This window comes from Rhinopithecus roxellana, chromosome 8, assembly GCF_007565055.1.
Source record: "Rhinopithecus roxellana isolate Shanxi Qingling chromosome 8, ASM756505v1, whole genome shotgun sequence".
Lineage (NCBI taxonomy): Eukaryota > Metazoa > Chordata > Mammalia > Primates > Cercopithecidae > Rhinopithecus > Rhinopithecus roxellana.
This window is the reverse complement of record NC_044556.1, coordinates 98,216,976-98,230,311: the sequence shown is the minus strand read 5'-3', so window position 1 is coordinate 98,230,311 and position 13,336 is coordinate 98,216,976. Positions and strand designations below refer to the sequence as shown.

At 40.2% G+C, this 13,336-nt stretch overlaps 1 protein-coding gene across 1 annotated transcript in view; it reads right to left on the bottom strand.

Moving 5' to 3' along the window:
- Positions 1-4,915, bottom strand: part of SLC35F3 (solute carrier family 35 member F3) — a 404,617-nt gene extending 399,702 nt beyond the window's left edge. Inside the window, exons 1-2 of the mRNA XM_010383549.2 lie at positions 4,579-4,915; positions 3,951-4,180 (exon numbers count right to left, since the gene is read on the bottom strand). Of these exons, the coding sequence (XP_010381851.1) occupies positions 3,951-4,180; positions 4,579-4,631 (283 nt within the window). The 5' untranslated portion in view covers positions 4,632-4,915. The remainder of the gene's footprint in view (positions 1-3,950; positions 4,181-4,578) is intronic.
- Positions 4,916-13,336: the final 8,421 nt, after the last annotated feature.

Below are 13,336 nucleotides of genomic sequence, written 5' to 3'. Positions count from 1 at the left end.
ACAGCTCCCTACGACAAATACTTACACAGCACAACGGGTTAATAGTGCTGAGACTGAGAAACCCTGGGCTAAACCCAAGCTTATCACCAAGAATTCTGGTCCAGTCTCTGGTTCAGGAAGCACTTGTGATGGAAGAACCGGAAAGAGTAAAGCAATTCCACATAACAGGAAGTCAGCATGAAGAAGTAAATGATACAAATCACTACAGAGGCACATTCAAAGTTCCCTGTCCCAGAGGTCAATATTTCAAGGCAGCAGCCATGTATTTATTCAACAAATATTTATTGAGCCCCTCTTGCGGCCCAGGTGCTTTCTGGGCCCTGGATTCACTCACAGATGATAATTTGAAGAATTCCTAGGAATACTGCCAAGTGGTTTGGTTCAAAAACATGGAATGTGGAGCTTGGAGGACTTTTGCCACTGTGAAGAGGAACTGGGCCCTTCCTGCTTACTTGTTTATAGTTTAATTCTCAGTTGAATGTTTCATAAAAGCCATCCCTTTCAGACCTAGGAGCCTTTGGGATTTTTAAAAAAGAATCCGAGGCTGGGCACGGTGGCTTGCGCCTGTAATCTCAGTACTTTGGGAGGCCAAGGTGGGCGGATCACGAGGTCAGGAGTTTGAGACCAGCCTGACCAACACGGTGAAGCCCTGTGTCTACTAAAAATACAAAAATTAGCTGGGCATGGTGGCGGGGACCTGTAATCCCAGCTTCTCAGGAGGCTGAGGTAGGAGAATCACTTGAACCTGTGAGGCAGAGGTTGCAGTGAACTGAGATTGTGCCACTGCACTCTAGCCTAGGCGACAGAGCAAAACTCTTTCTAAAAAAAAAAAAAAGAAACTATTATTGGGGGAAGTTGGGTAAATTTTAAGCCAGGCACAGTGGCTCACGACTGTAATCCCAGCACTTTGGGAGGCCAAGGCGGGCAGATCACGAGATCAGGAGTTTGAGACCAGCGTGGTCAACATGGTGAAACCCCATTCTTACTAAAAATACAAAAAATTCGCCAGGCGTGGTGGTGCTAGTCCCAGCTACTTGGGAGGCTGAAGCAGGAGAATCGCTTGAAGCTAGGAGGCAGAAGTTGCAGTGAGCTGAGATCACGACATGGTACTCCAGCCTGGGTGACAGAGTAAGACTCTATCCAAAAAAAAAAAAAAAAAATCCTTTACAAAATTCTCTTGTCTAGAGTGAAACTCATGAATCCAAATGATTGAGTTGAGAGTATTGAGCAAAGGTAATTTCTGTACTGTTCACAATTACCTCATTTATCTTAACAACCCAAACAAAATCTAAAAATGAAGAGGATACAAATGAATATTGGGTCATTCAAATGATTTATTCTGCTACAAGGGCAAGTGACTTACATCTCTCAAAGAGTCTAAAAACTTTCAATGGCAATTCCTTCAGTTAGGACGTAGATAAATACTTTGAAAGATGACTGAAAGGTGACATAATAGCTTGGAGCTTCCATAACTCACTCTGGAGATCATGAGAATTTTTTTTTTTTTTCTTGTAACCATCATCTCTCTCCATTGGTAGAGTACAATTACCAACCAACAAATAAAGCAACTAGGTGACACCTACAGGTAATAGATAAGCCTCTTTATTATTATTAATTGAGTAGAAATGGCAAACAGCAAAAGTTCTGCCTTAAAACCTGTTTTGGGCCGGGTACAGTGGCTCATACCTATAATCCCAGCACTTGGGGAGGCCAAGGTGGGTGGAAAACCTGAGGTCAGGAGTTTGAGACCAGCCTTGCCAACATAGTGAAACCTCATCTCTACTGAAAATACAAAAATTAGCTGGATGTGGTGGCGCACGCCTGTAATCCTAGCTACGCAGGAGGCTGAGGCAGGAGAATCGCTTGAACTCAGGAAGTGGAGGTTGCAGTGAGCGAAGATCGCAGCACTGCACTCCACACTCCAGCCTGGGTGACAGAGTGAGACTCCCTCTCAAAAACCAAACCAAACCAAAACAAATAATCAAACAAAAAAACAAACAAACAAAAACCTCTTTTGCTACATTAATACATTAATAAAACATTACCCTCTCTAAATTTAAACATAACGCCTAATTAATTCACCAAAATATCAGTTGTCACCTAAAGCGTTATAGTAACAAGGAAATACCTTGGAATAAAGAATAATCCTCACAGGAATAGAGAGAGTGGAATGAGTTGATTTTATTCATATTCAGTGATCACTGTAGCCTTGCCTGCTAATATTTACTCTTCCAATGAAGCCTCAGAGAGAGGCATTTAAGAATATCTCCAGTGATGCCAGGGACTCCATTTCCACATGGCCCTTCTCTTGTCTTAATTACAAAATGTTTGTACTGAACAGTCATCACTGCTGTAAGCTCTCTGCCAAGTCCCCAAATCACAAACCTTGGTGATAACTTCCTCAAAGCACATGCAGCCAGTCACAAATAGATTTATAAAGATAAAACCTTTTTATGACTTCAAGCACTAAACAGATGACTTTATGAAGGCTGTCATTTATACCACTGTCTTTTGTTATTAAGGAAGCAGAAAATGGAAATAAGAGTAGAAAATTGCTATTTTCTAACAGAAATGTAGAAAGCAGAAATAAAAATTGAGTGTTCCATCCATGCCCGTAAGAAATATGGTTTCCGATGGGGTTTAATTTTTGTTATCCTATGCCCAGGGTTTTCCAACCAAAAAGAGAATTTGGCCCCTTGTCTTCCTTTTGTAATCAGCTACAATTTTAGCAGCAGAGGCAAGAGATTGCAATAGATACAGATAATTTTTTTAAAGGCTTATACCCAATGAAATGCAGTCTTTTAAAAGCTGCATGAAAGCAAAACATTCAAATCCTGTTTCTTCCTGCAAATAATTTAAAACTAACCAGCTAACTGCTAGCATACCACTGACCTTTGCCTTGGACTCGAAGGTTTTAGGAATAATCTAAAGATAGACATTTTTTTTTTTAGTGATGAATATTATTAAATTACAAACGCCCATTTTTTCCCCTAAAGACCAATAAAGAATGTTTCAATTTTAAGCAATAAAAGGTAGAAAAAACCTCAAAATCAACAAGCTATTAATCTAGTCTTTATTTCAAATGAAAGAAGTCAAGGCCCATTTCTCATACTGACTGAGGTGGCAAATGGCAATCCTTTATGTCAAACTACAGTGATGAGACCACCTAATTATGGTTCTATTTATAGATATCTGGACTTCATCATAATCAACCTCTCTCTTGCAAAGTGAGAAAAAGAAATGTACATCAAATTAGTCCTGGTGACATAAGATAATGTCTGTCTAATTGATCATAGCATCCTCAAAGTCATTAGCTGGGACCCACTGGCAGAAAACCATTTCAGCTTCTCCACCTGACACCAAACATTCATCTTGCTTGGACCAACACCACTAACTAGAGAGATCCCTATAGAACCTCCTTACCGAAGACCGATAAAATCCAGGGGAAAAGCGCGTGAATAGCATCTAAAATGAAGACCCCAAGAATTGTTCTCTATCATCTGGGCTAGGAGATGCAAGGAAGAGTTACAATCCTGGCTACCTAAGTCAGCATCTCCAGCTGAGCCTGGTGAGACCTGACCCAGGGCCCTGTGAGACTTTCTGATCCACGGGGAAGCTACACTGTCCGGGATACTTTGAGTTTCTGATCTGTTTCCTATGATCTGCCACATAAGAGTGTCCCTCACATTTGGAGGCGGAGGGATAAGGATACAGAGAGATCCTGTGTGTGGGAGAAGAAGGAGTGTAAGAGAACGCATCAGAAAGCCTCAGAGGTCCAGGAGAACTCCGTCTCCAGGCCTCTTCCTCAAAGTTGCAAACCTGGGTCTGTATCAGCAGGCAGGGCGGGACGGGGTGGCTGGACGCCTCGCTGCATGCGCTCCCCGAGGCTGCTGTGACAATGGTAACGAGACAGACCGGCGGAGGAGGAAAATGACTGGAGGGGGTCTTACTTTTGCAGCTCGCTGCCCAGGGCTGGTAGCCATAGTAGCCAGTGATGCGCAGGATCCGCTCCTCGATGGACGTGAGCCCCACGGGCCCGCTGGTGAGATCTTCCACGGAGCGCGACCATTTCAGATCCTCCTTAATCGCCTCGTCCACCACCAAGTACTTGAGCTGCCGGAGCTGGGGGCTGATGTCGGACAGTCTCCGGGGGCTGACGTCCGGTGACCTCCTCATGCCACTGAGGTCGCAGGCGCCACGGGCAGGTGGGTGGACACGGGGAGCGTGGACAGAGAGGAGGGGATTCGTGAGGAGCAGATCCCAGGGCGAGAGCAAGAGCGCGGCCGGCGCCCTCCGGGGGCGAGCGCCGCGGCAGAGCCCGCGCTGCTCCCTTCCCGCCGCCACTCACCCACTTCCCCGGGCAGCTGTCCCCAGTGCCCTATCCTGGGCGCCTCGGGCCAGTGCGGGTTGGAGCGAGTGGCGAGGGAAAGAATGACTGAAACTTCCCGAGCAGCTCCGCCGCGCGCGCCGCCCTTCCCCGAGCCCCAGACTGCCCAGTGTCCCAGCTGCAAAGGGCCACCCCGGTGCTCCGGCCTCCCGCCCGCCGGCTCGCTCACCCACGCCCGGGGCTCTACTCACACAGCGATGCTCTTTCCCCTGGGTGCGCCGCTGGGAAACTCTCGGATCCCCATAGGCAAAGACAGTGTGGGGCCGGCAGCTCCCAGACTTGAGGCGGAGGGGCCGCGGGCCGGAGCTCCCTGCAGCCGCTAGCCGGGGGAGACTGGGGTGCGCTGCCCACAGAGGGTCCGCGCAGCGCGGGTCGCTCCGGGCCGCTTTGTGCGCGCCCGCGCGGTCTGTCCCGGAGCGCCTCCGCGGCGTGCCGCACGATGCAGGCGCGGCGGCTCAGCCCGGAGACTCCAGGCCGGCCCGAGCGCTCGCTGCAACGATCCGGCAGCCGAGGCAGCGCCGCGCCCCACGCCCGTCACCGTCGCCGCCGCCCTAGCACACCGCGGGCGTGAGTGTCGCCGAGCCCGGGAGAGCCCTCCCAGCGGTGCGCTCTCGAGGCACCTGGTCGGGCGGGGAGGCGTCGGGTCGGGGCGCACAGGGGCCAGGCGGGGGCGCTGCTGGCCACCTCCCACCTTCCGGGCGTGCGCTCGGCCCCGGAACCGGCACCTCGCGCCGGCGCTCCGTGTGGCAGCCTTGGGGCACGGGACGCGCTCCTCTGCCCCTCTCTTTTGACTCAAACCCTGCTGTTCCTGGTTCAGTACTTTCTCTTTCTCTGTATGTATTTATGTGTCTGTCTCTCTCTTTCTCTAAACTAGCAAAACTACTTGGAAAGAAAGAAACCTGGTTCCACGTTCAGCATGCCTGGTGAGTAAATGGCGTTTCATAGGCAACGCTGAGACACAAAATGTATTAATCTACTACGCTGTGGGGATGTCTCAGTCAGACCTGGTCCTCAGAGAGCTTACTTTCCCACTGATGATGCAATTACGAGATCAGTTATCTCTTCATAGATTTCCATTTTAAAAGCTTCTCATGTTTTTCCTTACCACCCCACCGCCCCCAACGGCCAAAAGACATTCTCTCCAGACTACCTAATCACATTTCATAATATTATTTTTCATCGGGGCAAATTTAGGAAAGACAGACGTATGTGGAAAAGAAAATACCCATTATCCAGCCAAAAATGACTTTCAATTATAAACGTATTCTCTTCCAGGCTTTTTTCCAATGCAAAATACAGTTGTCCCAAAAATCGGAATGAAATTGTACACACTACTTTATGTATTGCTTTTTTATATTAAAATCATATTGTGTAGCAGCAAACTATGAATAGAAGGGAACTTTCTCAACTTGAAAAAGAACATTTACAAAAGCGTACAGTTAACACCATGCTTAATGGTGAGAAACTAGAAACTTTCCTGTTAAAATAAGGAGTAGGGCAAGTATGTCTCTACTCAGCAATCCTTTTCAGCATCGTACTGAAAGTCCTAGCTAATGAAATTAGACAAGAAAAGGAAATTAAAAGTATACGTATTGTGAAGGAAAAAGTAAAAGAAAACTGTCTTTGCGGCTGACATGACTGTTGATGTAGAAAAATCTCAGTTGACAAAAAAAAAAAAAAAAAAAAAAAAAAAAACAACTCCCTCCTGTTACTAATAAGCAATTATGGTAAGGTTTAAGGATACAAAATTAATGTGCAAAAGTCAACTGCTTTTCCAGATACCAGCAATGAACAATGGGAATTTGAAATTAAAAGCACAATACTATTTATATTAGCACACCACTCTAATGAAATATTTAGGTTCAAATCTAATAAATATGTACAATATCTACATGAGAAAAGCTACAAAACTGTGGCAAAAGATATCAAGGAACTAAATAAATAGAGAGAGATTTTGTGTTCATGGATGGAAAAATTTAATACTGTTAAGATGTCAGTTCTTCCCAACTTCATCTATAGATTCAAAGTAATCCCAATCAGAATCCCAGGAGGTTATTTTCTGAATATCACAAACTGATTCTCAAGTTTATATGAAAAGGCAAAAGACCCATAATAGCCAACACAATATTAAAGGAGAAGAACAAAGTCTGAGGACTGATATTGCTCAGCTTCAAGACTTAATATATTTACAGTAATCAAGACAGTGTGGTATTGGTGAAAGAGCAGACAAATAGATTAATGGAACAGAATAGAGAGGCCAAGATAGACCCACATACAGTGAAGTGATCTTTGACAATGAGCAAAAGAAATTTAAAGGAGAAAAGGTCATCTTTTCAACAAATGGTGCTATAACAACTAAACATCCACTCACCAAAAAAAAAAAAAAAAAAAGAAAGAAAGAAGAGAAAAAAAGAAAAAAAGCTGGATACATACAGACCTTACACCTTTCACAAAAATTAACTCAAAATAGATCATAGACCTAAATATAAAATGCAAAACTATAAAACTCTTAGATGATAAAAAGGAGAAAACCCAGGTGACCTTGTGTTTGTAAATGATATTTTAGATACAACATCAAAGGCATGATCCATGAAAGTAAAAATTGATATTGGACTTCGTTAAGATTAATAACTTCTGCTCTGTAAAAGACACTGTTAAAACAATGGGAAGAAAAGCTATGGACCAATAGAAAGTATGTCAAATCATATACATGATTAAGAACTGTTATTAAAAATAAGAATAATTAGAACTCAACAATAAGAAAATGATCCCAACTAAAAAATTGGCAAAATAGTTGAACAAACATATCACTAGAGATGATACACGGATGGTAAATCAGCACATGAAAAGATGCTCCACATCATACATCATTAGGAAATTACAAATTAAGACAACAAAGATGTATTGCTACACACCTACTAGAATGAATAAAATCCCAAACCCTGACAACATCAAATGCTGGCAGGATGTGGAACCACAAGAACTCTCATTCATTGCTGGCGGGAATGCAAAATGGTACAGCACTTTGGTAGACAGTTTGAGTTTCTTACAAAATGATTCATACTCTTACTATGCAACCCATCAGTCATGCTTCTTGATATTTACTTGGATGAGTTCAAAACTTAAGTCCACACAAAAGTCTGCACACAAATGTTTATAGGAACTTTTTTCATAATTGCCAAGATGTCCTTTAGTAGCTGAATGAATAAACACACTGTGGTACATCCACACAATAGAATATTCAGTTCAGTGATAAAAGGAGCTATCAAGCTGCAAAAATACATGAAGGAAATTGAAAATATATTCCCAAGTGAAAGAAACCAGTCTGAGAAAGGCAAAACTATGGAGATAGTATAAAGATCATTGGTTCCCAAGGGTTGGGGAGAGGATGGGATGAACAGGCAGAATATAGAGGATTTTTAGGGCAGTGGACTGATTTTGTATAATACTGTAATGGTAGATATATATCATTATACATTTGTCACAACTCAATGGATGCACAACTCTAAGAGTTAACCGTAATGTAAACTATAGACTTTGGGTGATAGTGATGTGTCAATGTTGGCTCATTATTTGTAACGCATGTACCACTGGTGCAGGATGTTGATGTGGGTGGAGAGAAGCTGTGGGTGTGTGACGGGGGAAGGTATTTAAAAACTTTCTGTACTTTCTCCTCAAATTTGCTGTGAACCTGAAATTGTTCTAAAAAAAAAGTCTATTTTAAAAATTTCATTATGCTGCTTTTCTATGTCACTATGTTCTTCTAAAATATTTTCCAGTTTTATTAAGGTTAAGTGACAAATAGAAATTATATATACTTACAGTGTACAACATGATGTTTTGACATATGAATACACAGTAAAATGATTAAATCAAACTAATTATCATATCAGACAACCCAAATACTTAACATTTTTTTTTTGTTAAGATAACATGTAAGACTTACTCTATAAACAGTTTTCAAGTATACATACATTATTGTTAACTATACTCACATGCTGTATGTTAGAACTTTAGATCTTATTCACCCTGGCCAAATGAAATCTTGTACACTTTGACCAGCATTTTCCCATTCCTCCTCATAGTCACAGCTTCTAGCAATCACCATTCTGCTCTCCGCTTCTATGAGTTCAACTTTTTAAAATGTTCCACTTGTAAGTGAGATCATGTAGTATTTGGCTTTCCGTGCCTGGCTTACTTAGGCTTATCTATGTTGTTGCAAATGACAGGATTGTCTTTTTTTTTTTTTTTTTTTTTTTTTTGAGACTGAAGAGTATTTCATCGCATGTGTGTATATAAATACATGTGTATATATAATATTTTATTTATCTATTCATCCATCGATTGGCACTTAGGATGATTTCATAACTTGGCTATTGTGAACAGTGCTGCAATAAACATAGGAGTGCAGATATCTCTTGATATACTGCTTTCATTTCCTGTGGATATATTCCCAGAAGTGGGTTTGCTGGATCATATGGTAGTTTCATTTTTAGTTTTTTCAGTTACCTGCACACATTTTCCCATAATGGCTGTATTAATTTACATTCCCACCAACAGTGTATAAGAGTTCCCTTTTCTCCACAGCTTCACCAATACTTGTTTTTCTTTTGTCCTTTTGAAGAAAGCCATTTTAAAAGGTGTGAGGTGATATTTCATTGTCTGTCATTTTAATTTGTATTTCTCTTATAATTACTGACATTGGGTATTTTTTCATATACCTGTTGGCCATTTGTGTGTCTTCTTTTGAGAAATGTCTATTTCTGTCCTTTGCCCGTTTTTTTTAAATTGGGTTTTGTCGCTACTGAGGTTTTGTGTTCCTTATGTATTTTGGTGATTAACCTCTTATCAGATATATGGTTTACAAGTATCTTCCTTCATTCCTGATGTTGTCTCTTCACTCTGTGGATTATTTCCTTTGGCATGCAGAAACTTTTCAGTTTGATGCAACCCTATTTGCCTATTTTTGCTTTTGTTGAGTGTGCTTTGGGGGTCGTATCCAAAAAATTGTGAAGAGTCGATTTTTTTTAAAAAAAAGCAAAATCGACAAACCTTTAGCTAGACAATCTAGAAAAAAGAGAGAATACTCAAGTAAATCAGAACTGAAAAAGGAAGCATTGCAACTGATACCATAGAAATACAAAGTACCTTAAGAAGCTACTATGAACAACTATACACCAACAAACTGGATAACCTAGAAAAAAATGGATAAATTCCTAGAAGCATACAACTATCCAGACTAACTAATGAAGACATAGAAAATCTAAGTAGGCCTATAATTAGTAAGAAGATTGATCCAGTAATTAAAATCCTCCCAAGAAAGAAAAGTCCAGGACCTAATGGCTTCACTGATGAATTCTGAAAAACATTTAAGAATGAGTTAATGCCAGTCCTTCTCAAACTCTTCCAAAAAATTGAAGAGAAGGGAAAACTTTTGAATTTATTTGAAGAAGCCAGCTTACCATAATACTGAAGCCAGAGAAGAAGGCAACAAAAAAGGAAAACTATAGACCAATATCCCTGATGAACGTAGATGCAAAAGTCCTCAACAAAATACTGTCAAACCAAATTCAACAGCATATTGAAGGGATCTTACACCATGATTAAGTGGGATTTATCCCTGGGATGCAAGGATTGATTAATATACACAAATCATTGTGATATACCACATCAACAGAATGAAGGACACAAAACCATATGATCATCTTATTAAATGTAGAAAAAGCACTTGACAAAATTAAATATCCTTCCATGATAAAAGCTCTCAACAAATTAGGCATAAAATGAATATATCTCAACATAATAAAATCCATGTATAAAACCCACAGCTAACATTATACTCAATGATGAAAAGTTAAAAAGGTTTCCTCTAAGATTTGGAACAAGACAAAGATGTCACTCTCATCACTTTTATTCAGTATAGTACTAGAAGTCCTAGTGAGATCAACTGGACAAGAAAAGAAACAAAAGAAATCCAAATTGGAAAGAATGAAGTAAAATTGTCTTTTTTGGCAGATGACATTATCATATATAATATATATAAAATATATCATATATATGATATATGTATCTCCCTAAAATCTCCAACAAAAAACTATTAGAACTAATAAATGAATTCAATAAAGTTACAGGATACAAAATCAACATACAAAAATCAATTGCTTTCCTATACACCATATACTATCTACAAAGATCTGAAAAAATATTTCAAGAAATAAATCCCATTTATAATAGCTACCAAAAATTTAAAAATTTTAGGAGTAAATTTAACCAAAGAGGTAAAAGATTTGTTCACTGATTTTAAAACATTGATGAAAGAAATTTAAGATGACACAAATAAATGGAAATATATCCCATGTTCATGGATTGGAATATTAGTATTGTTAAAAATGTCTATAGCACCCCAAGTTATCCACAGATTCAATGCAATACCTATCAAGATTCCAATGACATTTTTTACAAAATAGAAAAAACAATCTTGAAATTTGTGTAGAACCATGTAAGACCCTGAATAGCCAAAGCAATCTTGAGCAAAAACAACAAAGGTTGAGGCATCACACTAAATGAGTTCAAAATGCACTGCAAAGCTATAGTAATCAAAACAGCATGCTACTGCCATGAAAACAGACCTATACCCTAATGGAACAAAAGTAACAGCCCAGAAATAAACGGACACATTTAGTCAAATGATCTTTGGCAAAGATGCTAAGAACATACAATGGGGAAAGAAAAGTCTCTTTAGTAAATGGTATTGGGAAAACCGGATAACCACATGCAGAAGAATGACATTTGACCCTTATTTCACACCATATACAAAAATCAACTCAAGATGGATTGAAGACTTAAACATAAGACCTGATACTATCAAACTCATAGAAGAAAGCACAGGGAGAAATCTTGACATTGTTCTGGGTAGTGATTTTTTTGGATAAAATATTCTCACTTGCTGTATTGTTATTGTATAGCTGTTTTAATAATAAAACTACAAAGCCATTATTTTAAAAGTAACAAGTAATACCTGGGTGTATAAATTAAGATCCTCCATAATTTTACACAAATTTGACTCTTCTTTTTGTGAGATCCTTAGAAATAAGGTGCTGTCTCTTTCTGTGTGTGTGTGTGAACACATGTGCACTTTCGTGTGTGCCAGAAAGCTTTTAATCCCTTTTTCTGAGACGTAGGACAAGACTCCTTTGTTCCTTATACCTGAAGTATCTCATCTTAAGCTAGTCTTGAACTATTACAAAGAACACCTTATCAAATGTTTCTCAGAGCATCCTTAGGGGATCATTGAGCACAACCCGACATGAGATCACTCATGACAGTTGTTTAAATGCTAATTCTGAATCATCACCTCTCAATGTGGGCATGCGAGCTGTAAATTTCATTGAATTCCCCAGACAAAGTTTATGCACACTAATGTTTGAGAACCACTAATGTAAGCAATGACTGAAATTTTTTAGCTCAAAATCTTCCCCTTGCTTTTAAAATCCCATTGTGTAAACTTTGGGTAAGATTCAGGCCTAACCAGAACATAGGCCTCTCCCCATTTAATCACCACATTCTATCTCTTAGGCTGCCGTAACTCTGGGTAAGGTCTGTAACCTTTCTATCAGTTCCCTCATCAATAAAAAAGGGAAGACCTCGTAAGACTGTTGTAAAGATACAATGAATTAATACATGTAAAGTGTTTAGCACATGCCCTGTACTCAATAGATCTGAGCTAATATGATTAGCAGTGCAGCTAAAGGTTGACTTTGGCTTTTTGACAGCCACATGAAACTGTTGACTCATACCCAAGTTTCATGTTGACTAAAATCCCTATTTAAATTTTACATGTGCAGTTGCTAAGCCACATCAATCTCCTCTCCCTTTTTAAAAATAAATAGTTTGGGGTTTGGAATCAAATACAATGGCTTAAATACTGGCTTCTCCACTCACCAGCTGGATAAACTGGGAAATGTATTTAACTCCTCCAATCCTCACTTTTCACATCAATCTCAAATAGTTATCATAAAGATTAAATGAATTGAACAATTAAGAAGTTAACACAGTGCAGAGTCTGAGTTTAGTGCTCAGTAAATATTGCAATGATCATTATTGTCACTTCTATAACATTTCCACTTGTCAAATGTAGCCATTTCCATAACATCTCAGGAAGCTTCTGGATCTGGACTTTGTCAGCCATTGCAATTACTGCCGCTGCTACCACCAAATGCTACAGGGGAACCTCTTTTATCTCCTTACGCCTTGGTACCCTCACCTCTCCAGACAGTTCTCTTTATGGCTATAACTCTCAAGTTAAATACTTTGGCTTGGGCCATGTGATACCAGGTGTGCATTCACTAGTTGAGGCCAGCAAACTACTCTTCCAACCAGCTGTGGTCAGCCAGCATTATACCGTAAATGCAACATTGCTGAACAGCTACCATAGGTTCTTCTATTATCCATATGTCTATTAACACCTAATGCTTTGCATTTTGGCACAGTGAATATCAGAAGTAGGTGCTCACTGGTGAAAATTTTGCTTTTTAAATGGCATCTATAAGTGTAAGAAATTAGTTTTCCTTGGGGAATTACAGATGTACATGATATGTGGATTGGATACAATATTTCAGAGATCCTCTCCATCAGGTTACCCAGGATTTAACTTCTATTCTTAGGGATAGTACCCAAAATTTGCCATCCTTTTTCCAGCAAACCTTTATATAATTTTAGTTGCCTGATGTCAACTCTAAGATTAGTAGGGCAGGGCACAGTGGCTCACGCCTGTAATTCCGGCACTTTGGGAAGCTGAAGTGGGTGGATCACCCGAGGTCAGGAGTTTGAGAGCAGCCTGACAACTATGGTGAAAGCCGTCTTTAATAAAAATAAAAAAATTAGCTGGGCACGGTGGTGCTTGCTTGTAATCCCAGCTACTCGGGAGGCTGAGGCAGGAGAATCACTTGA